Consider the following 26,947-nt stretch of genomic DNA (forward strand, 5'->3'; position numbering starts at 1 on the left):
TTTCTTAAGAAAATTTTACATATACAATATAAATACTAGTTTCAAACAATATTATGTAATAAATATTATTGGCGCGTATATTCTTCTTCAGTGATTAAATATATATCAGTCAAGCTGGTACATATTTTTTAATAATCCTAAATATTTTTTACTTTTCATTAAATTTACAAAGTAAACAGTAAAAGTTTTGAGGAGACAGCGCGACGGTAGAAATTATGTTGGCTGCTCTCATTGTATGAAGCAAAACGCGGAATCTTGTATTGGTCTCTGCTCTTTTGTTTACGGTAGTAGTGTGGATTTTTGCAAACATGAGTGGCAATAAATCTCCAGTAAAATCACGTGATACTCAGCTTCCTATGTATCGTGTGAGAACTATTATGAAAAGTTCTCCGGATGTTGAGAATATTGGCCAGGATTCTTTGTATTTAGTTACTAGAGCTACTGTAAGTTATAACCTATAAATTAGTGGGCAATCGTTTTTAGTAATTAATCATCTTTTTTGTATTTTATATTTTGAGAATTTAATATTTGATTGTTGTTAGTAGTGTATTGTACGCAATAGCGATCAAAATGAATCCTTGAACCTTTCCTACATACTTTTTGCATTTGTACAATTTTTCCTTGTTTATGAATAGTTTTTTTTAAGAAGTCATGAATTTCTGTGTAGTGATATATTTATTATGTAATTTAGCATAACCTTTTTATTTTTAAGCCTTCAGTAATTCATATTTTATAACAAAACAATTAACAATTTAAAAAATATTTACAGCAATCTAGTTTTGTTGATTGGAAATTGTTAGTGATTGGCACAAGAATGTACTTGTTCGAATCTAGTGGAAGATGTAGTTTTTTTAACTGTATTTAAATGCTTATATTATGGAGTTTTTGATCATCAGAGTAACCGTACCATTTCCAGAATGTTAAACAAAGACTGGTCAAGAGAATTTGCCAAGCTATATTTAAACTTGCAGCAATACTATTGCTTGTGACAATACTATTAAATAATTATTAAAATAATGTTACCAAAATTATAAGTAGCATGAGAAATAAATAGTAGTTTATTATTTCAGCTCTGATTGTCTTATTTCTTGTGAGCAGATGAATTTCTTAATTTTCAGTTAATGTCCATTAAATTTTGTTGTTTGACTATTAAAATAATTTATTTGCATACATGTGCATTGTTATTATCCTGTTCTTTTTAACTGTTGAATATTTAACTTTTTTCACTTAGTTTTTTTATTTTTAATAGTCATGAAATGTATCATTGTAATGCCGGTTATTATATATACACACACATAAACAAGAAATTCTATTTTATATAAAATAGCATTTCCGATCACAGCTTTGCTCATGAAATACATAATCAAAATTTTAATACAAGCTTAATTAACAAACAAGCTTATTTTACTTTTTAATTATTAAAAAACACAAATCTTAGGTACTTAAGTATTAACGCCACTGCAGCTACAGCTTTATTTAAAAACAAAGTAGTCAATCTGATTTCAGTGGAAAATGAACAGTCTCTTTATTAATTTTAATAAATGGTTATTTATATTTATTTATTTTATAAATATAATTTAGCCAAACTTAACCTTCGCTCGCTAACCTTGACTAATTAACACTGTAATTTTTTGACTATTTATTTAATAAATTCAGTAATTATTTATTATTTAAATAATCAAAGCACTCCTGTTAATTAGTCAAGGTTAGTGAGCGAAGCGAGCATAGGTTAAGTTTGGTTATATACTTATAAAATAAATAAATTATAACCATTTATTAAAATTTATAAAGAGACTGTTTTGAATCTATGTTAAACGATATATCGGCCCATTTTCCACCGAAATCCGATTGACTACATTGTTTTTAAATAAAGCTGTAGGTGCGGTGGCGTTAATACGTAAGTACCGCTTCTTAAAAAGAATGAACACAAATAGTACGAAATGTGCACGAGTTGGAAAAAAGATGGCCTGGCTACACAGCTCTTAAAAAATCAAAATTCAAAAAATACATAAATGTGTTCAGATATTTATCTGAAGAGTATTTGCAAGCCCCAGTCAAGTGAATTTCATATTTAGTATAGTCAGAAATGGGGAAAACTGGCAATCATTTTTCAAATTTTTGTTACCTTTGTTCACTCCTTTCAAGGTTGAATTTCAAAAAATCTAGAATTGTTTATCCTCTGAAAGAGTATTTGCAAGCCCAAATCAGGTTTCAGGTTTAAAAAAATTCAAAAATCATTTTTAAGTTGAAGATATAAACTTGATTTTTGGTATGTGTATTCTGTATTCCAATTTTTAGATTTTTGAAATTCCGAGTTTAAAGAATTAAACTTGATGTTTGAAAATGGGGAAAATTTGCAGTCATTGTTCAAATCTTTTTTACCTTGCTCACCCCTTTCAAGGTCGAATTTCGAAAAATCTAGAAATTGTTTATTGGATATTTACCTGAAAATTACACAGCCAAAAATCAAGTTGATCCCTTCATTTGTTACTGAGAAATTAAAAAATAGTAAATTCATTGTTACTCCATTTAACCTTTTAAACTTGGAATTTCAAAAAATCCTTTCTTAGTGTTCATTTACTCTGTAAGAAGAACATGTATACAAATTTTCATCAATTCGATCTTCAGTAGTTTTTGCTGTACGTTGATGAATAAGTCAGTCAGGGCAAGTTGCTTTATAGGTACAGATATATACAGGCTGATTCGAAATTGCACGGCAATATCTCAGGAATTTTTCTATAGCCAAAAATAAGAAAAGGAAATTCATATAAACATAGGTTTTAAAAATGGTTCGTCGAAGAATTTCAGCTTGCAAAACATTTAGCCCTGCTTTCTGTTCCCTCTATGAAGTTAAACCATATTAAAATTCTTGTGGTAAATTTGGTACTTCCTTATGGTTTTTGATCTAAGAAATTGAATAAAAGTGGGCCTAGACCTCTACCTCACCTAGGTTTTAAGAAAAACATTTTAAAACACAAAAAGGTTTTGTTGGAAATAACTCTTTTTGGTTTGGAGAAAATAATTTTGTTAATTTATCAGTAAACAAATAAAATTTTTTAGTGGAGAATTTAATTCTGAGAAAATTGATGTAAATAATATCTATTAAAATTAAACACAAATTTGATGAGCTCAACTTTAATTAGAAACAAAACACTAACTGGATCATAAAAGTGATAAGATTTTAAACAGAACAATTTACATACAAATGCTAAAAATTATAAAAATAAATTTGAAAGACATCCTTTAAAACATTTAAAAAGTTTTATATTTTTATTGGTTGGCAATAACAACTGATCAACTATTAAGTTTAGTGTCTAGCATTTGAATATTCATTTGAGTGATGTTTGTACTATTATTGTTCGATCAGTCATTCACAGTGTGTGATACCACAAATTTGTTATCACTTTGAAAGTTGACGAGCATTTTGTTAATTTGTGATAAAGTAAATAAAATTGGATTGCCTGCTGTTTGTGAATACCGAAAAAAATTAATCACATCGAAGAGTCCCGAAGGTAAAACATTTGAGGCTTTGGAGAGACGAGTGCAAGACACAGTTTGCTTAAACCACAATGATTTGATGCTGGTGATGAATATATTGTGAGAAATGCCAACACTGAAGAAGTGATACAGAATGCGGTACAAGTATTTCCCACTTCAAGTACCAGATGGTTGTCATATCACTTTCATGTTTCAATGCCAAGTTTGTGGCAAATGTTACGGGAGTAATAATTAAACCCATTTCTTACAAGTGTACAAGAGTTACCTGCTTTTGATAAACGGATGAAATTCTGTCTATGATTAATTAGAAAATGTAAACATCATCCCGATTTCCTAAGTAATATTCTAATTACTGATGAATTCTGTTATACGAAAAATGGCATTGTAAGTTATTGAAACACTCACACTTGAGTGGAAGAAAATCCCCACAAGACTGCTACAAGTCATTATCAATGCACTTTTTTGTATAATGTGTGGTATAGCCTTCTTGGTGATAATGTCAGGTCCTTTTTTCTTACCTCACAAGGCTCAATTGAGAGTATCTTGGAACATACTCCACTTGCAAATAGAATGCAGATGTGGTTTTTCGATGATAGTGCACCTGCTTACTACTGCCATGATGTGATAAATCATTTATGAGGGGCACTCAGAAAGTTGTCTACCTAGAGGTGTTGCGAGTTACATATTGAGATATGTTTGATACCTATATATATTTCATAATATGTGTGTGCTATGACCTAATTGTGATTAATTTCTTTCACACATGTTGATGCAGTAGACCTTTGAAGTTAATAACCTGGCTGTGGTTATGAATTTGCAGAAATTGTAGTTCGATCAGTCATAAAGTTTCTCACCAAAGAAGGGAAATGTCCCAAGGATATCTGCAGTAGAATGGTGACTGTGTATGATGATAATGTGCCTTCACAAAGTAAAGTGAAATTCTGGTCTAAACAATTTAAATGGGGCAGGAAATCCATCGAAGATAAGACCTGTGAAAGCTAGTACATCCAGCATCTGCCAGAAAGTGGACAGATTGGTTTTAGAAGATAGACGTATTAGGATTTTGCAATATTTGCTACATAATGTGGGATGTCTGAAGGAACCATTATTATAACAATACTTCATGACCATTTGACAATACTTTATGAACACATGACAAAAGTCAGTTCCCAATGGGTCCCATGAAAACTTACACCACATCAGAAGGAATGTCGTGCATAGTTGAGTGTGGAAAACTTGCAGCTGTGTGAAAGGAATCTTATAGATTTTTTTAACAGGTTGGTGACTGGTAATGAAACATGGGTTCATTACTGGGATCCTGAGGCAAAACAAGAGTCTCCACTTTGTGGAAACACAAAGGATCCCCAACACCCAAATAATTCAAGACCCATCCATTGGCTGGGAAGGTCATGGCCACATATTTTTAGGATAGCGAGAGAATTTCGTTGATTGAATTAATGGAGCACAAGCAGACTGTCACTGGTAATGTTTATGCTGATTATCTTCAGAAAATACTGGCAGCAATAAAGGAAAAACAGTGAGGGAACTTAACCTAAGGTGTCTTGCTTTTGCATGACTGCTCCAGCATATTCATCACCACATATTGCAAAGCAAACTCTGAGGGAGTCTTGATTTCTAGAACTTCCTCATCCTCCCTACAGTTCAGATCTGGCCCCAGTGATTTTTTCCTGTTCAGAAACCTCAAGAAAACCTATTTTCTTAACGCTGGGGATGAATTGAAAGAAGCTGTTTTAGGGTATTTTGAGGAGCTACATAAAAACTTATTTTATTCTTGCATAACTTGTATAATTTTCACTTACCAACAATTTTTATTATTATGTCCGAGCACTTTTGGATACTAATCCATTAGCAGGAACATTTATGTGTATGCATTATAGTTATTTCCTTCACAAATTAATATATTAAATGAATTTTGAATTTTAAAAACAAAAATTATAAATACAACAATTGATCGTCAAAAGGTAAAAATAATGTCCGACATCCTTCCTGTCAGTATGAAGCTCTCAATTGTTATGTTTATTAGTATGAATCGGTATAACCAACCTAAGAATCAAAATTATGGTTTAATATTGGTTTAAATAATAACTACCATAACATCTGTGCAAGCTAAATGGAGTAAGTGTGTGGAAGTGCAAGGAACCTTTACTGAAAAATAAAAATAACACTACATCTCCACCACCACTCTTAAGGTAGGTAGATTTCTGAGTGCCCCTCGTAAATAACACATTAAGTAAGCAATGGATTGGTCGAAACGGACCAGTAAAATGGCCACCTCGATCTCACACCAGTGGACTTTTTCTTTTGGGATCTAATGAAGTTGTTATTGTCTAATGCGCTCATTTTGGCACATAAGAAGAATTATGACATTATATAATAGAAGTTGGAACTACTATTAGGAATAATAATGATGTTATTAGATGTGCCCGGCTAGCATGGATTCAGCATGCTGAACTATGCATTGAACAGAATGACATTGAGCAACTGCTTTGAAGAAATGTTGACAGTTTCATCATATAACCATTTTGATATTTAATAATTTTTAGAAAAACCAAAATGTATGAGATTTATATTTTTTAAATTTGTTTTTTATTTATTTCTAATTTCTTATACAAAGTAAAGGAAGTATTGTGATCGACATATTTCGGTTTTCAGATTTCAACAGAAATATCCCTTGACCATCCCCCAATCCATTTTGATTAGTTTTGGCATGATATCTGTATATACGTATGTATGAATGTATATATTTATGTATCTCAAACTCAAAAACGATTAGCTGTAGGATGTTAAAAGTTTGGATGTTACTTTCATTTTCTTTTTTGCGCCACTTTAAACCTGATTCTTTTAAAATTCTTCTTAAACTTGTTTCACTGCCATTAAATTTAATTTTAATTTTCAATTCTTTGCAGAATTTTGTAACTGTTGCCAGCTCCCCATATCTTTGAGTGAAATTCATTCACAGTTCACCTAACCACACCTTTATAAAAAATCATCTAATCGAGTAACTGGTTTAGAATGTTTCTTTTTCAGGGTGAAGAACGAACATTCTGGTCCCTGGGATCGAAGAAGTTCTATCCTTCCTTTCTTTTCTTAGGCTTTGAACCCAAATCCAGCTACAGTTCTCTCTTCACATTTCTGTATAGAAATTAAATGCTTGTCATTTTTTAATTTTCCTACAGTTAAAGATTCATTCTTCATGAAATCATACACATTGTTTACAATTCTGTGCACCTGTCTTACAAGTTTTTTACCTTTTACAACATACTTAAATTTAACCATAACTATTTACTTGTGAACGAAGTATTTTAATAAGTCTGAACCATAAACCACGATAAAAACTTTACAAAATATCATATCATACATTAATTGTGTAACAAAATACACAGCATATGCCAAAAGAATCAAACTGAGAAGCAGAACCACAGAACTGAACTTTATATACATGGTAAAGCAAAAGAGAAACAAAAATAGAATAAAAACAATTGTTTTGTATTTGAAACATGATGTCACTTTCTTAATGCTGTAAACACGTAAAAATACATTGCTTCATAAATAACAATTGCATTATCTTTATGCTACAAGAAATGCTAATCATGGTATGCTAATGTTTCAGAGAACAATAGTATAGTAGTGACATGCGGACTGATCATCCAAGTTTGCAGTTACGCCACGTAACTGTAACAGTAGCTGCCACAGCTACTGTACAGTTTAATTTCACAGAGTGAGCAGAAAGCAGAGCTAAATGTTTCATGAGCCAAAACTCTGTAGCAAACCATTTTCTGACCATGTTTATATGAACTCTTCTTATTTTTGGTTATAGAATCCTCTCCAGAGAGATTGCAATTTGGAATTACTCTGTTTATATACATAATCAACAGATTACTATGATACATTTTTTCACGACTATTAGAAATAAAAAGCCAAAAAATTAAACTATTAAACAGTTAAAGGACAGGATAATTATAATTTTTTAATGCAAAGGATTTAAACAGATTAAAAATTATTGCATGAATTTTATTAATTGAAAAACAATAATAAGTTTTCTTGATTTTTGAGTAGCTTAAACCCAGTCATTTAAATTACATGCTAATCTTAATGATCTAATGAGTCCATCGTAGGTTGAAATGAACCTAGCATAAAATTTTAATTATGATTATGTAATGTCCATGGTATTTTAAAAACATGTTATCAATTGCAATTTTCTGTTATTTCTCATTCCACAATGTTTTTCAGATCATCTTAAGCTATGAAACACTTTGTCTACTAGATATAAAAAATGTTTTTCACTATAAAATCATTTATTATTTAAACCAAAAATTCAATTATAAATATTAGCTATAACAAGTATTTCGCAGTTCATTATTTCTGGAGAATTTATGGTTTCCGTATATCACAAGAATACTCTGTGATATCAGTTTTCTCAGGTCATATCCAATGGTTATTAGCCTTTTCTTTAACAACACCAGAATCTGGCACAAATTCTTTAATTACTCATGAGTAATAATTTTCATCATAAATGTAATGTACCATTATGTTATTCTGCTTTTGTTTCTGTACTGTTTTGATTAAAAGATGTATGATGCCATTATTTTGGTCAGCTTAAGGTGATTTTTTTTGTTATTCTTCTGATGGTCTTGCAAATTCTGTAAATCACACCACCATCATCAAGGTCTATCTCTCTCTATTTCTTATTGAAGAAACAAAAACTTGTTTTTGTTTTTATATCTTTAATTTTATTTTCCTGTTTCATTAGATTTCTGTTTAAAATAGTTTTTACCCAATAATTTTAATAAACTGACACATAATTTTATTATTTACACTTTTTTTAAATATTTGATTAAATACTTAATAATGTACAGTGTTTGTGCAGAACTACAACAGGATTTATAATAATAAATACAGTAAATATCATTTATGGTGACCTCCAAGGGACCAACAGTTTTAGGTCATTAAAACCGATAGTCACAATTACCAATATTTAGGTAGCTTAGTGGTACTGCTTTAATATGCCATCTACATGGATATTGTAATACAGTAATAATAATAATTATTATTAAGAATAGTAATAATTTATTTCTGCAAAAAAAAAAGAAAAAAGTATGCAATAATAAACACAAATTTCTCTATTGTGAATTTTTTTGAGAAAGTCATAATTAAATCATTATTGAATGAATTACACAGGATTTGTAAAGTAAAATACTGTTCTCACACAATATGATACGCTCACAGCAAAAGATTAAACGACTGAATGTGACTACTTCAGTTTACAATAATCTAGTACACAAACAGTTAAAAAAAAGAACTACAGTACATATGTAAGAAGAAGAGAACCGTCAAAATATTTCTCTAGCTGCAATGTAGATATATGATTACTTTGCTGATGAGTCCCTTCTGTCTGTTATTATAAACAATAAAATGTTGCATTGCAGTAGGAAATAACTGTTATGCAACTACTACCAATGTAATTATAAACAATATACATACTGTATTTATGTATTAACAGCATAACAAACCAACCAAGAGAAGTTTTTGGTCACTGTATCCAATATGTCATTACATTCAGTGTCTCTATAAACAGTACTAACTGGTATTAACAGTATACCAAACCAACCAAGAGACAAGTTTTTTGGTCACTTTATCCGATATGTCATTACACCAATGTCTATAAACAATACTTACTGTATATGCAAGTTCAAGAAATTCTAAGCATTTGATTTTTAAAAAAAACACAGAAGTTTGGAGTATTGTTTCTTGGGAAAGGAAACTGACTTTTTTTAATATTATTTTATATTAATTAAACAAAAAATATAACATCTATGGTTTAGTAAAGAAAACTTTCAAATTTCAGTGAACACATATTTAAAGACTCAAAATCTACCTTTTAATCTTACATTAGTTATATAGTTATAATCTTATATTTGGGTTCAAGTTACTTTATTTTGATCAAATTTCTTAATAATGTAACAGAATCATTAGGAGAATAATGTTTCATATTGTATATCTTATATTGAAAAACAGCAAGCTATACAAGTTATTGCCATAATAGTAATACTTTTAGTTAATACATTAGGACTGATGACATAATAAGTACCCATTTACATGGAATTTTTCCCATGGATGGTGTGTTGATAGTGCCTCTCTGTATATTAAGCAGCTATTTCATTCCACCATAGAGGTTCCAGATTCATCAAATAACTACAAATGTTTACATAATTAGATAATATTTATTTTAACATTTACCTCATTGTTTTGTTATTTTTATTGAATTGTAGACATTTCACAATAATTTAACTTGAATGTTTGTATTAAGTTTAATGTTACAATTATTTGAATATGACTTACACATTTTTAAATTGTTATATTAAATGTTTAATGAATAATAACATTAATAATAATTGAACACATTTTTATTATTAAAGTTAAGCACAAGTACAAATAATTCTGAATAACAATTTATGTATTAGTAAAGTATTTCAATAAGCGAATCCAAAATTGGATAAATGCTTAGAACAAATTCTTGCATGAGATAATTTTGGATCAGTTGAATGTTTATGAAATGGTTGAATGGGCAAAACTTGAATTGTCAAGTCTTGAATAAATAGATTAACCATCTGAATATGTGAGGAATAAGGTAAGCTCTGAATAGGATAATTGTTGATTGAAAAGTGCATGGAATAGACAAGCCTTGAATAAGTGTAGTAGTTTATTTGAATAGGTGTATAAAGAATAACTGTTGAATAAACATAAATTTGAGCTTGAGTAAGTGCTTAGCGTAAATAATCTTGAATGTAAACATATCCTTGAAATTAATAATTGAGTAGCATAAAGTAGCTTTGACATGAAGTAGCAGCCTTGTATATATATCTTGGTAAATTGTTATACATGTATAACAGGATTTACTACATAAGAACTAATAGGAGTAGTAAACTACAAACATTGTCTGGATAGATTTCTTATTTAGGCAAGTCTCGTAAGAGTTGCCAAAACTTCCTTATAAGCAAATCACTTGAGCAGATCAGAAGATACAGCACATAACGGATTATTATGTAATGTTTCCCTTGTAAAGTTGAGTGTCTGCAATGGATAAGTGATCTCAGATAAGAATTACCATGAAAAGCACAATAAACATCACTAACAACCATTTATTCAAGTCCTCAAAATTGGTAGCAAGTGTAGTTTATTAATTGGCCTATGAATTATTCCATTTGCAGTTTCTAAAATTACAACATGTACTCGGTTGTCTGATCCCATAAATATTTTTATAAAGCCATATTTCCATTGTAAGGGAGCAGTGTTTTCATCTTAAAACTAAATCTCCTTCACATAAATTTTTCTTAGTAATTTTTCCATGTGTTACGTTGTTGGAACTGATGTAATCCTTAGATCAAATGTTCCATATAGATTGTGTAATTTTTTAATTAATTGCCAACAGCCTAAGGGATTAACAGAAGTTTCAGCAATATTAGGATTAGGAATTGTAGTCAGAGCAGGTCCAATAAGGAAATTCCGGGAGTCAGTTTTAGATTTCTGGAATCAGAAGATATAATATGTAGTGGAGGGATGAGTTTACAGAAGCTTCAATTTGTGTGAGTGCAATAGAAGATTTCTGGAAATTAACAGTTTGTTCTATGACATATGAAGATGATATTTAACACTCTTTATTCTGCTTTCCCATAATCCACCAAAGTGTGGGGGTGAACGAGGGATAAATAACCAATTCTTGCGAAGTAGTGAAGGTCTGAATATTGTGTTGGAATTCCCTTGAATTAAATATAGAAAATGATTCATGTAAAACATTATTTGCAGCCTTAAAGTTTGTTCCTTTGTCAGAAAACAATTGTTTTGGAATACTCCTTTGTGAATTAAATGTCTCAGTGCAGCAATGAAAGCCTTCGCATTTAAATCCAAAACTAATTATAAATCTGTAGCCTTAGTTGAAAGGCATATAGGTAGACATATATAAAACTTTGATGTGGCTTTAGATCTCTGCCTGTCAAGACAAATCACCAGTGGGCCACTCGGCACAACAAGAGAAAGCTTTAGAAGGAGTGATATGAATAGCTGGAAATTGACCAAGTTTTTGGTTTAAACTTTTAGCACCAAAGCGAAAACATTTTATACACATTTGAATAATGATTATATAATAATTTTCCCATTGATTATCCAGTATTTATCATCTAAAGAATTGTGAACTAATTAAATACCTTCGTCTTAAAGACATAAATGTTCGCTTTCGATTATTAATTTCATTAGATATGCGCTAGAATGTAGAATAACTTTATGTCTATTGTTATATGATGAGTTGGAGTTCTGAAAGTGAAACCTACATTAAACATGCCACAAGTGTCTATGAGTGGGTAAAGAGAGAATTATTTACTTTGTTTATTATAATTTGATCATTTTGTATGTCATTGATTTCTAACCTAAAACAGTTCAGTTGTGAAAGTTGTTTGAAAACATTAAGTGTAAGATTTAATTCTTAAGTAGTTAGTGTGTCAAGTCAGAGGAGCTTGTTTTAACATTATGAATAAATCTAAGGCAGTAACTAAAGATTTGAATTAATGTAAAGTGTGACAAAAATTTTTCAGCAATGTCCAGATAATATAGTAATAGTAAATGAAATTTGAATGTTATGTTTTTTCAAAATTACAATCAAGTGGTAGAATAAATTCATTAAACAAGAAGTTATTTTATTAGTACAAAGTAGTGGTTGTTAACATAACAAAAGAGTTTTAATTTTTTAATCATGGCACCGATAGTATATAAGATTATTTATGTATAAATAAAACCAAATCAATCTTACTAACAAATCATCTGTGCTTTTTCAACTATTTTTGGTCATTCGACCATCATCAGGAAAAATTGTACTTCAGTTTAAAAATATTAAAATCAAAATTAACATAATTAGATTAATAAGTTAAAAAATATTAAAATCATTACAACATAGTGTAAAAGTAACGATGCCATGATTGAAAATTTAAACTTACAATATAACCAAAACAAAATGGCAGTGTATTTCTTCAATTTAAAGTTAAATTTACATAAATCTATTGCTTAATTTATTATTAATTTAAAATGTAATAAAAACTGCTTAAAATACAGTATAATACATAAATACATTTAACATATTAAATGTCAAACCCAGGCAGCTCAATTATAAAAAAGCCAGTTACTTTGGTTAAAAAATTAAATTAAAATAGTTTATAATAAAAAACAAAATTTAAATACTAAATTATATATTTTAAAAGCAGATTTAATATATGAATTGGGTTTTGTAATTTTTCAGGAATTATTAAGAATTGCTGAATTTAACATTTAACAACATAATGAACAGGAAATTCTATAATCTGATAAATAAACAGATAAAAACCAACAGTAGTAAACTTTTACACAATACATCTAATCAGATACATAACTTTGTAGATAATGTGGTTAATACAACAAAAATTAAATTCAATTAAGAGGGGAACTAGATATTACAAGTATAAAAAACACAAATAAATTTAATCTCCCTACCACAAATAAAAATAAAATCATCAAACAAACCGTAGTAAACGTTGAAAATAATATATTTAAAACCAGTAATGAAGGTGATAAAAATAAAATAAGAAACAATTCGTTCTCATTATAGATAATATCAAAAATAACAAACACTTGGGATATAAACATAAATATAATGATAATAATATTTATAAAAATATAAAACTAAACAAAAAATAACAATTCTTTCACAATAAGGTCTGATAAAACAAATACTCATGTCATCATTCACAATGATATATACATTGAAAAAACAAATCAATTTATAAATAATAACAATTTCAAGGAAATAAAGGATCCCATGTCTAAAATCAAAAGAAACATATCCTCTAAATTAATAAATGCAAATATATTTTTATGGATACTCATAATAAACCAAAATTTTATTTGACTTATACTTATGCTCCCATTTTTAAAGCCTTACCAAAGATACATAAAAAAGATGGCTTCCCAATACATCCTTTTATAAATTTCATTAATTCAGCCATACATTCAACTAAGCAAACTTTTAGCTAAAACATCGAAGGAAAACATTAAATTAAGTAACAAATACAATTTTAATAATAGTTATGAATTAATAGCTATCAATAAAATTAAAATAAACAGTTCTACTAGACTCATAACCCTGGATATAAAAGATACAAGTATGTATACTAATATCGACACAAATCAAACTATAAATATTATATAAAACCGATTATCTAAATTAAATTTACATATTGAATGGTTAGATGAAATAACAGATTTACTTAAACTCGCTCTAGTAATAACTTATAAATTTAACAATAAATGTTACCAAGAAGAAAAAGGACTGGTGGTCATGGGTTCACCCCTCTCAGCCGTCATGGCAGATATTTACATGGACGAGTTTGAAAATTTATTTTTACCTAACATTTTTTTTAAAAATCACCAAATCCATACATAAAAAAGATGGCTTCCCAATACGTCCTTTTATAAATTTCATTAATTCAGCCATACATTCAACTAAGCAAACTTTTAGCTAAAACATCGAAGGAAAACATTAAATTAAGTAACAAATACAATTTTAATAATAGTTATGAATTAATAGCTATCAATAAAATTAAAATAAACAGTTCTACTAGACTCATAACCCTGGATATAAAAGATACAAGTATGTATACTAATATCGACACAAATCAAACTATAAATATTATATAAAACCGATTATCTAAATTAAATTTACATATTGAATGGTTAGATGAAATAACAGATTTACTTAAACTCGCTCTAGTAATAACTTATAAATTAACAATAAATGTTACCAAGAAGAAAAAGGACTGGTGGTCATGGGTTCACCCTCTCAGCCGTCATGGCAGATATTTACATGGACGAGTTTGAAAATTTATTTTTACCTAACATTTTTTTTAAAAATCACCAAATCCTTTTATACAAAAGATATGTAGATGTTATTTTAATTATTTTTGATCAGATTTCAGATAATAACACAAATAAAATTAACATAATCATAACATTAATTTCACGATAAATCATGAAATTAATAACAGTATTAATTTTTTATATATGACCATTGAAAAAACTTTTAAGAATAATTTAGAAATAAACATATATAGACATAACATAATACTATAATACACACTAATTCATCTCATACATGGAACCAATAAATGGCAGCTTTTAACTCCTTAATTTACAGAGCTGTTAAATATCTTAAACACAACAATTTAAAAATAAATACTGAAATAAACATTATAAAGAATATATCAATATTGAATGGCTTCAATGAAGACAAAAAAAATTTTTTGTAATGTTTCTCTAAGTGTGATACTATTTCTTAAAATGCTTTTTTGCATACATTACAGATCTATAAATACAATTTTTCTGTTACCCTTAGTTTAAAATAAATTATGGCTCAGAAAAAATTAAGGGAAATTTTACAGATTTTAACTATAAAATTTATAATGTTGCATGGTCATACCTGTATAGAATGATTTCACTGATGCTTTTCTTTTATAGATAGCCTCAGGCACATCCCAAATCAATGTCCAACAGTAAACAGCTAGTATGTTAGTATTCCATTTCCCTTTAAAGCGGTTTCAATCACTGAAATGTCTTTGTGAAAATGTTCACCATGTTCGTTACTTATATCCCCAAGATTGTCCAGGAATGGAGACAGTTTTAGGTAGAAATTTATAAATTTTGAATATGTTACATACAGTTTATTAAATACAAAATTAATATTAATCAAATTTAATACAATTACACAAAATGGTAACATATATTTATATCGGATTACATTTTTTGCATGATATTTCTGATTTTGGGATGTTAGTGTAGATTTTTGTTAAATCATGAACATAATATTCCAATAACAGAATCCTTTGATGTTTATTTTAACTGTGATGAAATGTTTTTATATGTTGAAGTTTAAAGATATTTATTATCTTAGAAAAGGATTGACATATTTTCATGAAAAATAGATATAGATATTTAAACTGCTTTAACCATAAAATATGCTTGAATGCTTTTAAACACTGTCTTCTTTTGAATAAGTATTTTTTAGGTGAATTTAAATAAAAATAACTGTTTTTAGAGTTCCAATTTTAATGGCGTACTTTGGTTTTCTTGACATACTAGATCCAAAGCCAGATTTTTGCAAATTTTATAGTATTCATCATGGCATCTTAATATATCTAAGAATTCTCAAATAAGAAATGTTTATGGTTTTTATACCATTTATAAAGACAATATTTCCACAGTTACAGTTTATGCAGGTATGAGGTATATGGTGTTAGCTTTATTATGAATTGAAGATTGTAATTAAATTGAGAGTGAAGTCACCATGAGCACTTTTTTAATTTATTATCTCATGGTAAAGGGGTCACAATGTTGCCAGAATTCTTTTGAGCAACAGATATGCTTGGAATCTTTGTTTGTGCTTAAAAGGAATCTGTCAGTCCTGCACCTCCTTCACTATGTTCAGCAACAGTAATAAGTAAACAACAGAAATTGTAACAAAAAATGTGCTTCACTTTTGAACAATATTTATATAGTAATGCTGAACAAATTCAGCAGTGTATTCCATAAATTAATTATAATTCAAAATTTAAAGTAATAGTAGGTGCTAGACATATTCTGATAGATTAAATCCATTTTCACTGTTTATTTATGATATTCATGTGATTAAAAAAAGTCCTTCAGAAGTAAGGGAGATAAAATACTGGTTAGATAACCCAAACCACAGTATTTTAAGAGCAACAAGTTTAAGATCACCCTCAATAAATCAATATTTATTAAATTTTCTACACAATAGTTAGCCAGAAGAATGGATTGCTTTGCATAATGGCAACAGAAGGTTTCAGTTGTGAAGTTTGTTTTTGTTTTTACCGATAAAGATTTGACTTAGGCATATTATGTTAGAAGATATTCTCTGCCATATATTTTCGAGGAGTCCAAGAGCTCTTTGACCAAAAAATTATGAGGATAATCTATTTTTTAATGGTATACGTCTCCCCTTTAAAAGAGATGCATAACAGAAATATGCCATCACAAGGAAAGACTAAGTTACTTTTGTTCCTTTTTATTTTTGTAACGTACTCTTTCCTTCTGATGGCACATTTTTGTTATGCATCTCTTTAAAAAAAAACAACAAATTTTAACATTTGTGTCTATGTTTAACAACCACTTCTCCAGTTCAATTTAATATGCATGAAAATTTGTTGTTGAGTGTTCACAAACACAAAACTATATAGGAACATTGTTATTTATTTATTTTCTAAACAAATTACTGAGGAATTGTTTATTAAAATGTTATTTAAAAAGAAAGCATTGCACGATGTAAAAGTAATTGAAATTTATTTTTATAATAAATGTGTTTCTGAAAGTTGTTTTAATAACTAAATCTAATGAATAAATAACATCTTTTTTTTTTTTATGAATTGACATTGTCTCTGATGTGTGTGTATATTGAATTATGAGACCTTGCTGATGGTGTGGGGGCTTTGAGTGCTCAGTGATACAGAGTAGCTGGACCAAGGGTGCAACCATGCCAGAAAGGTATTTGTTGAGAGTCAGACTAAAGAATGATTCCTGAAAGAGGGCAGCAGCTCTTTCAGAAGTTGTTAAGGGCATAGGTCAGGAGGACTTAAATGACCACTCAATATCACTCTATCTTCTGAATACTGCGTAGCTGAAAGCAATGGAAAACTACAGCTGTTTTTTTTTTCCAAGAAAATGTAGCTTTGCATTTTCATGTAACAAGATGGAGGCGTCTTCCTTGGTAAAATATTCCAGAGGTAAACTAGTCCCCTGTTCGGATCTCTGGGTGGAGACTACTAAGGAAGGGATCGCCAAAAATTAAAAAATAACATTCTACAAGTCGAAGCATGGAATGGTAGAAGTTTAAAACAGGTTGGTAGGTTAAAAAATTTAAAGAGGGAAATGTATAGGTTAAATGTAAAAAATGACTTTTGGTTACGTGATTTTAGAATAATTAACTCGGCATCAAATAAAGGGCAGGCAGGAGTATATTTCATAATGAACAAGAAGATAAGGAAGAGAGTAGAGTATTTCAAAAAGCTTAGCGATAGAATCATTGTAATAAGGATAAAATCAAAACCTAAGCCGATTGTTGTTAACATCTATATGCTTACAAGTGCCCATGATGATGATGATGAGGTAGAGTGTGTACATGTAGAAATTGAATCATTTAAATACATAAAAGGGGATGAAAATTTAATAATGGTTGGAGATTGGAATGCAAACATCAGAAAATGCAAGTAAGGAAATATTGTGAGTAAATACAGGCTGGACAAAAGGAATGAAAGAGGGTACCGACTTCAGTTTTGTATGAAGTTTAATTTGGTAATTGTCAACACCCAGTTTAAAAATCATAATAGAAGAATATATACTTGAAAAAATCCAGGTGATACTGCAAGGTATCATATAGATTATATCATGATTAAACAAAGATTTAGAAATCAGCTCATCAACTGCAAAGCATATCCAGGAGCAGAAATTGATAGCGACCATAATTTAGTGATAAAGAAATGTAGGTTGAGGTTTAAAAACCTGAAGAAAAGGTGTCAGATGAATCTGTAGAATTTAGAGAAGTTTGGGTAAGAGGAGGTACAGAAGATTTTTGAGGAGGACTTTGCAAGGACTTTACTCAGACTTTGTCTGAGTAAAAAAGATAAGGTAGAAAATATAGAACAAGAGTGAGAGAATGTTAACTAGCGAAAGAAGAGTGGATTAAAGAAAAGTGTTCAGAAGTGGAAAGAGAAATGATCATTGGTAAAATAGACGGAGCATACAGGAAATTTAAGGAGAATTTGGTGGTACATAAGTTAAAATCTAATAATGTTTTAAATATTTATGATGGTACACCTATTTATTATACAAAGGTAGAGGTTGATAGGTGGGTGAAATATATTGAAGAGTTATACGGAGGAAATAAATTAGAAACTGGTGTTATAGAGGAAGAAGAGGATGAAAAGAGAAATACAATAGTGAGATCTGAATTTAATAGAGCATTAAAAGATTTGAATGGTAGAAAGGCTCCTGGGATAAACGATCCCGTTTATCACAGTAATTCTGCAGGTATCCACCTGCAGAATTACTGTGCAGTGCAGATAAGGAAGCGATAGATTATACAAACTACCCACCAGGTTGGTCTAGTGGTTAACGCGTCTTCCCAAATCAGCCGATTTGGAAGTCAAGAGTTACAGCGTACAAGTCCTAGTAAAGCCAGTTATTTTTACATGGATTTGAATACTAGATCGTGGATACCGGTGTTCTTTAGTGTTTGGGTTTCAATTAACTACACATCTCAGGAATGGTCGAACTGAGAATGTACAAGACTACACTTCATTTACACTCATACATATCATCCTCTGAAGAATTATCTAAACGGTAGTTACCGGAGGCTAAACAGGAAAAGAAAGATTCAAAAGATTATACAAACTGGTGTGTAATATTTACAAAAAAAGGGGAAGTTTTGTCAGACTTCAAAAAGAGTGTTATTTTCATGGTACCAAAGAAAGCAGGAGCAGATAAATTTGAAGAATTCAGAACAATTAGTTAATTACTCATGCATCAAAAATCTTAACTAGAATTCTGGACAGAAGAATTGAGAGGAGAGTGGAAGAAGTGTTTGTTAGAAGACCAATTTTGTTTCAGGAAAAGTATAGGGACAAGAGAAGCAATTTTAGCACTCAGTAGTAGAAGGAAGATTAAAGAAAAACAAACCAACATACTTGGCATTTATAGACCTAGAAAAGGCATTCGATAACACAGACTGGAATAAAATGTTCAGCATTTTAAAAAAATTATGGTTCAAATACACAGATAGAAGAACAATTGCAAACATTTACAGGAACCAAACAGCAACAGTAATAATTGAAGAACATAAGAAAGGGAGTCCGACCTGGATGTTCCCTATCCCTGTTATTTTAATCTTTATATAGAACTAGCAGTTAATGGTGGTTATGAACAAGTATTAAGAACAATTTTAGGTCCGGAGTAATAGTACAAGGTGAAAAGGTAAAGATGCTACGATTTGCTGATGATATAGTAATTCTAGCTGAGAGTAAAAAGGATTTAGAAGAAACAATGAACGGCATGGATGAAGTCCTATGCAAGAACTACCGCAAGAGAATAAACAGGAACAAAACGAAAGTAATGAAATGTAGTAGAAATAACGAAGATGGACCACTGAACGTAAAAATAGGAAGAGAAAAGATTATGGAGGTAGAAGAATTTTGTTATTTGGGAAGTAGAATTACTAAAGACGGACAAAGCAGGAACGATAAAATGCCAAATAGCACAGGCGAAATGAGCCTTCAGTCATAAATATAATTTGTTTATATAAAAGATTAATTTAAACATCAGGAAAAGATTTTTGAAAGTATATGTTTGGAGCATAGTTTTATATGGAAATGAAACTTGGACTATCAAGAGTATCTGAAAAGAAAAGATTAGAAGCATTTGACATGTCGTGCTGTAGGAGAATGTTAAAAATCAGATGGGTGGACAAGGACAAATGAAGAGCTGTTGTGGCAAATTGATAGAAGCATTTGGAAAAATATAGTTAAAAGAAGAGACAGACTTTATAAGCCATATCTTAAGGCATCCTGTAATAGTCGCTTTGATATTGGAGAGATAGGTAGAAGGGAAAAATTGCACTGACAGGCAGCGTTTGGAATATGTAAAACAAATTGTTAGGGGTGTAAGATGTAGGAGGAATACCATCATGAAATGACTGGCACTAAATAGGAAATATTGGAGAGCTGCATCAAACCAGTCAAATGACTGGACAAAAAAATTATGTTCTTGTATGTAAATGTTATTTTTCTTTGTTGTATAATTTTTATGAAAAATAAATGCAATTACACATATATCATAAAACTGTGAATATTTTTAGGATATTTCTATTCAAAATCATATATTATTTATGATTATACAGTGCAGTACGTATAAAATTCATTGTTTCAGGAATTATTTATACAACATCTTTCTCAACAAGCATATGAGATGTCATGCCCAGAGGATATTGAATACAAACATTTAGCAGAAGTTGTACAGACAAGCGATAACTTGTTATTCTTAAGAGGTAATTTTTAAAATGTCTACGTTTTTATTAGTGAATTCATGATATAAATAGATAATCAGCTGAATGACCGTAGCAAGTATTTTGAGTGCTAAATCTGGACAGCTGTTTATAATTGCATCAGTAATTATAAAAATATTTTCCTACTAATTTCCTAAATAATGTTTTTTTATCATCTCCTAGGAGAGTCCCATTTTATTTGTTATTTATATGTTTCAGATATAATTTTTTTTGTTAAAAATTAGATCTGTAAAATACCAGCTTAAATTGGCAGCTAAATAATAAGTATCTTGTGTTAATTGATTTCTAGTTAAATATTTTTCACTGATCTATCATTATAATAATAATAATCCAAAAGCTTTGCTTTTTGTCTTTTTAATTAAAGTTTCAGATTCAAACTTTTATATTTTATATTATGCCTTTCACTGAGAATCTTGTTATAGTAATAAAGCTGAGTACTACAGATCAGTTTATATTGTACTTACAATAGACTGCAATTATCTTACTTTTATGATCAAAATAAAACAAAAAATTTACCTATTTTTAAATAGGTAATTAAATTTACCTAGTTGATAAAAGGTTTTAGCTGCTTTGTAAAGATGTATATATAGTTAGGGTTTACATATTATTTCAATTTAGATAAATAGATTGCATTGTGTATTATAAAGATTTGTTATATATATAAATATAAGGGTCATTCAGTAATTAAACAGAGAAATAGCTGTACAGCAGAAATGGTTTATTAAATAAATACTATTTTTTTGTCTACTTTTCCATGTAATTCCCACCAACTTCTCTGTACTTATCCCCTCAGCGAAGAATTTTTTACCTTGATCTCGAAGCCAGTTTTGTACTTTTTTCTTTACCTCATCATTGTCATTGAACTTGATGCCACACAAAGCTTCTTTTATCGAACCAAACATAAAAATCCGAAGGGGCAAGGTCAGGGCAGTAAGGAAGATGAGATAGGAGCACCCAACCCATTTTACCAATAGTTTCCAGTGTCTGTTGTGGTGTATGAGGTCAAACATTGTGTTGAAGAAGAAGCCCACCCTTCCTCTGCCATCCCAGACGTTTCCGCTTCAACACAGGTTTAACTTTGTTCTCAATCATAGCTGAGTAGTATAAGCTGTTGATAGTGCATTGCTCCTCCAAATAATCACAAAAATTGGACCATAGGCACTCAAAAAGATAGTTACATGACCTTATTAGCTGATTGTTGCATTTTGAATCTTTTACGTACAAGCGATTCAGGGTGTTTCCACTGCATGCTTTGACGCTTGGACTCTGGCTCAAAATGATCAACCAAAACTTCACCCTAGGTTAAAATTCTGTCCAAAAATGCGTCATAGTCATTATTGAAACAATTTTTGAGCTCGATGCAGGTGCGAAATCTCTCGACTTTGTGATGAATAGTAAGCTCTCTGGGAATCCACTTTGCACAAGTCTTACGGTAGTTCAGTTTGTTTTGAATGGTAGAATGAGTTGTTATGCCAATACTTCTCGACATTTTTCAGCAATTTGTTCAACTGTTAAGTTGTCAGTCTTCTTGGATAAGTGAATCAATACAAAAATGTAATATCAAGGTTGACACTGTCACTAGACACCCGGACCGGTGCTCATTGGTCACCCTTTTCCACCCATGCATAAAAACTCATATGGTTCATGCAACTACTGTTGCATTGTTTGTTCATCTAAGAGATCATTTGTGATGGTTGTACACTTTCCAAAAGTAAAAATTGAGATTACCGAACACACTGTTCTTGAAAAGTACTTTTTTCATGCAGACATGCTACCATAACTAAGACTTTAGAAGTTATGTTTACGTAAATATTAATCAAACAGCTGACTAACACTCTTCTCAAGGTTGCTAACTAACATTTACAAAAGTTTCAATGGCCTGTATTATGTGTTTCCTTCACTAAAAATGTTTGTTTTAATTACTGAGTGACCGTCTGTGTGTGTGTGTGTGTGTATATATATATATATATATTTTTTTTTTACTGAAATTAATCCCTTTAAGATCCATATTATTACTCTATAGATGGAAACATTCTTATAAAAACTGCAACAGATAGCAGAACTCAAGTAAATAATTACACAATTTTAATTAATTGTAACATTTTTATTGCAATAAAGAAATTATTCCAGTTATGACTAAGGCTGCAGGATCCCGTGAAAGTACTTTCATGAAAAATTAAAGTAAGATATATTTTTATCTCAATATTCTGTACTACAGGGTGGGCAGGAAGTCCCTTTACACTGTAATAAATCCAGCCTAATTAGGCTCTACCTCTGCTGAAAAAGGCGGAGAGGATAAGCTTTGGTGGGGGCTCATCTGGTGTGTTCATTTGTGGTGGGATGACTTGTCATGGTCAAGGTCAAGTGTGGAACAATGGTAGATACTAGTGTGTCCACTGTTAAAGAGCATTCAATAGCTTGTGTGTGGATCAACGAACATTCACACATTGTAGAACATTATAATGACTTCTTTGCATTTGGAAAATTCACCAATAAAATCAACATGTAGATGTTCCACAGAAGCATTCCAAGATGAACAATGCAAGACCATATGTGGAAGGACTTAAAAGTTAAATGTTTTCGTCCAGCTATACTTAATGAATTGAGTGACAATGATCTTGAACAATGTGCTTATGCATGTCAGTTATTGCTTAAACACTTTCCAAGAGGAAATTATAAAAATTTCATGTTTTCAGATGAGTGTGTCCTTTATTGAGCATGCAGATTAATCTGAACACAGTTATTATTTAATAAAAATAAACTTTTATTTAAAATAACAAAATAATATGCCTGTATAATTTCTAAATATCTAGTAATTAATATGGCCTCTTACATTTTTAATAACTTCACATACATGATTTGGCATCAATTCATTAGTGAACTAGACATTTTTTTGTTTAATCATGAAACCACACCAATATTGCTTTAATAAGGTCAATTTTTGTGGTAATATTCATTTTTGAGTTGTTTTTTTGGACTATTTCCTAAAGATTTTCAATTGAGTAAGTCTGTGGAGTTCTCTGGTTATGGAAACAATTTAATATTTTGTTCTTCAAAAACGTTTTCACTTTTTTTTTTTAATTTCCAAATCCTTTGGAAATTTGTTTTAAAGTTGTGTCATCACTCTTTCCTTCATAATTTTAGATATATCCATCACTTTTCAACATACCATCTACTGGAAGTAATGAAAAAGGGCTTTCAAGTATGAAACAACCTCAAAACTTTTTTTCTGGTGGTGTTTAACCGGTGATGTTTTCATCTGATGCTTTTCTAACATATGGAACCCTTTGTCCTTGAAAGTAATCGTCAGAAAACATAACATTTTTTTGGTCCAGTTAGCAATTGCTTTGGCTCACAACCTTATTTATTTTTACTGATGTTAAAAGCTACTTTTTAGCTGGCCGATAAGCTTTCCAAACAGTTGCATCTGACAGTTGTCGCATGTAAATTTGCTCCACTGGCTCCCAATTCTCTTAAGTTCACAACAGATCTAGTTTACTTATTCTAACTAACAACCGATCCTGTGTTGATAGTACTTTTTTTTACAGCCATATTTGACTTCCTTTAAAGTGAAAAGGAACCAGGTTTTTCTTCAAATTGTTTTAAAATTGCATTCACTGTCCTTAGACCAATACCACACTCAGAAGCTATTTCTCATTTCAGACTGATATGTTCAGAATGAGAAACAATTTTCAAATGTTTTCTTGGAGTTATTTGTTGAAGTTGTAAGTTCATTATATATTCTAGACACATAGAACAAAAAATATGAAACCTTCATAAAACACTATTTAAATTATGAAAATTGTGAAATAACCAAAGAACAATAACCTCGCATAATTCAGACAACTTTAAAGAATGGGTGTGGTCAAGGAGTGTAGCCACAACATAAAAATAAACAAAAAATTCCCTGTTTGGGTTAATTTGCATGTTACTATATGCTAAATATTCCATATATATATTAAATTATATTTAAATTTTATGAAATAAACTACCTAGTACAGAATGTTGAGGTAAGACATATCTTACCTTAATTTTTCATGAAGTATTTTTGTGGGATCCAGACCTCAGTCATGGTTGAAATAACAATGCTGTTGCATAATAAATAAATTTTAAAGAAGTAGTAATTTTTGTATAAGATTTTATATATATTATTTTTCTAAAATCGATCCTTTAGGGATTCATATCTCTCTCTGCACTGTACAAATTATATTAATCTGATCAACCCCAAGTACAGAATTAATAAAAAGGATGATGCTTACCTTATTCCATAATCCAAGCAAGAGCACTTTCACAAGTCCCTCGCATCATCAATTATTCTATAATTTTTCAAATCTTTTGTTGCAAATTACACATTAAAATTAAAATTATATGCTGCAAATTGCACATTTAAATTAAAATTGAGTTTTAAAATTGTTAAAAGATACTTTTCCAATTAAATCAAAATAGAAATAGATGTAATTTTTTTTATATTCAATTTTTTTTTTAAATTGTAGATTAAAATTAATAATTGCAAATATACAAATTCCTTCATATTCTGTATATATATATATATATATATATATAAAATTTAGTAATTTGTTTTTTTTTTCAGAAATGTTACCAAGGAAAATAACAGTAAAACAGTATCGGGAAATAATGGAAAGGAAAAGGGCTGAAGCAAATAAAACTGCAGAATAACTTACTTTATCATATATAAATTTTATGTACATAATATAAAAAAAAAACAACATACAATTGTATAAAATAAAATACTGTGATAATTACTTATCAATCTTATTAACTGTAGAGATGAATACCCTAATTTGATGGAAACTAGTTTTTGTACTATATTGAGTTTATGTTTAATCTTGAAGTTGCTGTAATTTATATCCATACAATTTTTTTTTTAATTACTGAACAGATCACATTCTTCTTTTAAACATTATTTACATATTGTGCGACTAGTCCAACTGCAACAGAATGGAATGGAGAAACTTAAAATGAATAATACTTTATAACTTTTAAGAGTTATAAGCACAACCTTCAGCAGTGCAAGCTATTCAAAAAAAGAATATGAAGTTTTTGCTTGCAGTTACATTTTCTATTTATAATATGTTATGTAGTTGCATATAGACAAACTAATTGTCTATAACATTAGTAATATCTATAATGCAATAGTTTTTATAATTTTTATTTCTTTAATTATATTGTGAAAAAAAGCTTGAAAATTCTATAGAGGGAAATTTGATTACTCATAAAAAAATATAACTATATTTTATCACTGTAATAGTGATATAACCATATTAATGTTCTTAAAATGTCAACCCCATTTACTGTATTGCAAACAATTGTATTTTAGTGTGTAGGTACCTTTTTTTTAATAGAAAACCTTGTTATATAAACAGATTAATAATCGGTAAATTATCAAATTCTAGAAATTAACACTATTTTATTTTGTAAACATTCCATTAACATGAAAGTGTGTGCCTTTGCTTTCTGCATTAAATCAGCACACATCATTTGTATTATTACTTGGTGATTCATGACGCTATCACAAATAATTTAAAAACAATATTTTTAATCATGTTACAGAATATTAATAAGAACCTTCTGAAATACTACTAAAATTAATTAAGAAATCAATAAATAAGACATAATATTCCTCTCTTGTATGAAAAATAAGTGTGACAATAATTACTAATACTAAATATAGTCTGACAATGTAAACATTGAAATTTTATTACCATAAATAAAGATAACAAAATTCTGTAAAAACTATTAATTGGTTTATATTTTAGTATGAATTAAATAGAAAAATTGATTGTAGTGTGAAAAGTCTCAGAATGCATTATAAGTTAGAATCAGATTTTTTGTGTTCTATTATAAAATATTAGTGTACCCATGCACTTTCAAGTTAAAGGTAAGGTATTAATATTGTAATTTGTCTTTCATAGAATGCTAAACTTACGCTTATGAATTGTATTGGTTACTTAATATTAATTAATCAGTTAGTCAAAAACATGTAAGCTAATTGTCATTGGCAGAAAACACAACCAGCTATGAACTAATAAGTGTTAAAATGTAGATCACCTTTCTGTGGCAAATATTTATAAAAAACTTTGTTGCAGTATTCTGTAAATTGCCAAACTGTAAACCTTACCTGAAACTATGGTTAATTAGTATAGGTACTTTAATCTTTAAGTTGTAAGACAGTTGTGTACGTAAAACTAATATTAATAATAAAAATGCTCAAAACTAGTCTACTTTATAAATTCATTTCTTTCTGTGTAATTTATAATACAATTT

General features: G+C 29.4%; 2 protein-coding genes across 2 annotated transcripts in view; one reads left to right on the forward strand and one right to left on the reverse strand.

Annotated features, from left to right (window-relative positions):
- The first annotated feature begins 218 nt into the window (after positions 1-218).
- LOC142333699 (chromatin accessibility complex 16kD protein-like) lies at positions 219-26,899 on the forward strand. The gene is made up of 3 exons (XM_075381128.1): positions 219-443; positions 20,527-20,644; positions 25,254-26,899. The coding sequence occupies exons 1-3, from the start codon at positions 309-311 to the stop codon at positions 25,337-25,339; spliced, it is 339 nt and encodes a 112-aa protein (XP_075237243.1). The 5' UTR covers positions 219-308; the 3' UTR covers positions 25,340-26,899.
- The window catches only part of Ku80 (X-ray repair cross-complementing protein 5 Ku80), an 81,545-nt gene continuing 80,072 nt past the window's right edge, over positions 25,475-26,947 (reverse strand). Inside the window, exon 15 of the mRNA XM_075381119.1 lies at positions 25,475-25,611. Within this exon, the coding sequence (XP_075237234.1) occupies positions 25,603-25,611 (9 nt within the window). The 3' untranslated portion in view covers positions 25,475-25,602. The remainder of the gene's footprint in view (positions 25,612-26,947) is intronic.

This window comes from Lycorma delicatula, chromosome 1 (genome assembly GCF_047948215.1).
Source record: "Lycorma delicatula isolate Av1 chromosome 1, ASM4794821v1, whole genome shotgun sequence".
Taxonomy (NCBI): Eukaryota; Metazoa; Arthropoda; class Insecta; order Hemiptera; family Fulgoridae; genus Lycorma; species Lycorma delicatula.

What these genes read in the sequence shown, in the direction of transcription:
- LOC142333699 (XM_075381128.1), top strand. Translation starts at nt 309, where the DNA reads ATGAGTGGCAATAAATCTCCAGTAAAATCACGTGATACTCAGCTTCCT. An exon ending in ATTTAGTTACTAGAGCTACT is followed by an intron (nt 444 to 20,526) that starts GTAAGTTATAAC and finishes TCATTGTTTCAG; the next exon opens with GAATTATTTATACAACATCT. An exon ending in TAACTTGTTATTCTTAAGAG is followed by an intron (nt 20,645 to 25,253) that starts GTAATTTTTAAA and finishes TTTTTTTTTCAG; the next exon opens with AAATGTTACCAAGGAAAATA.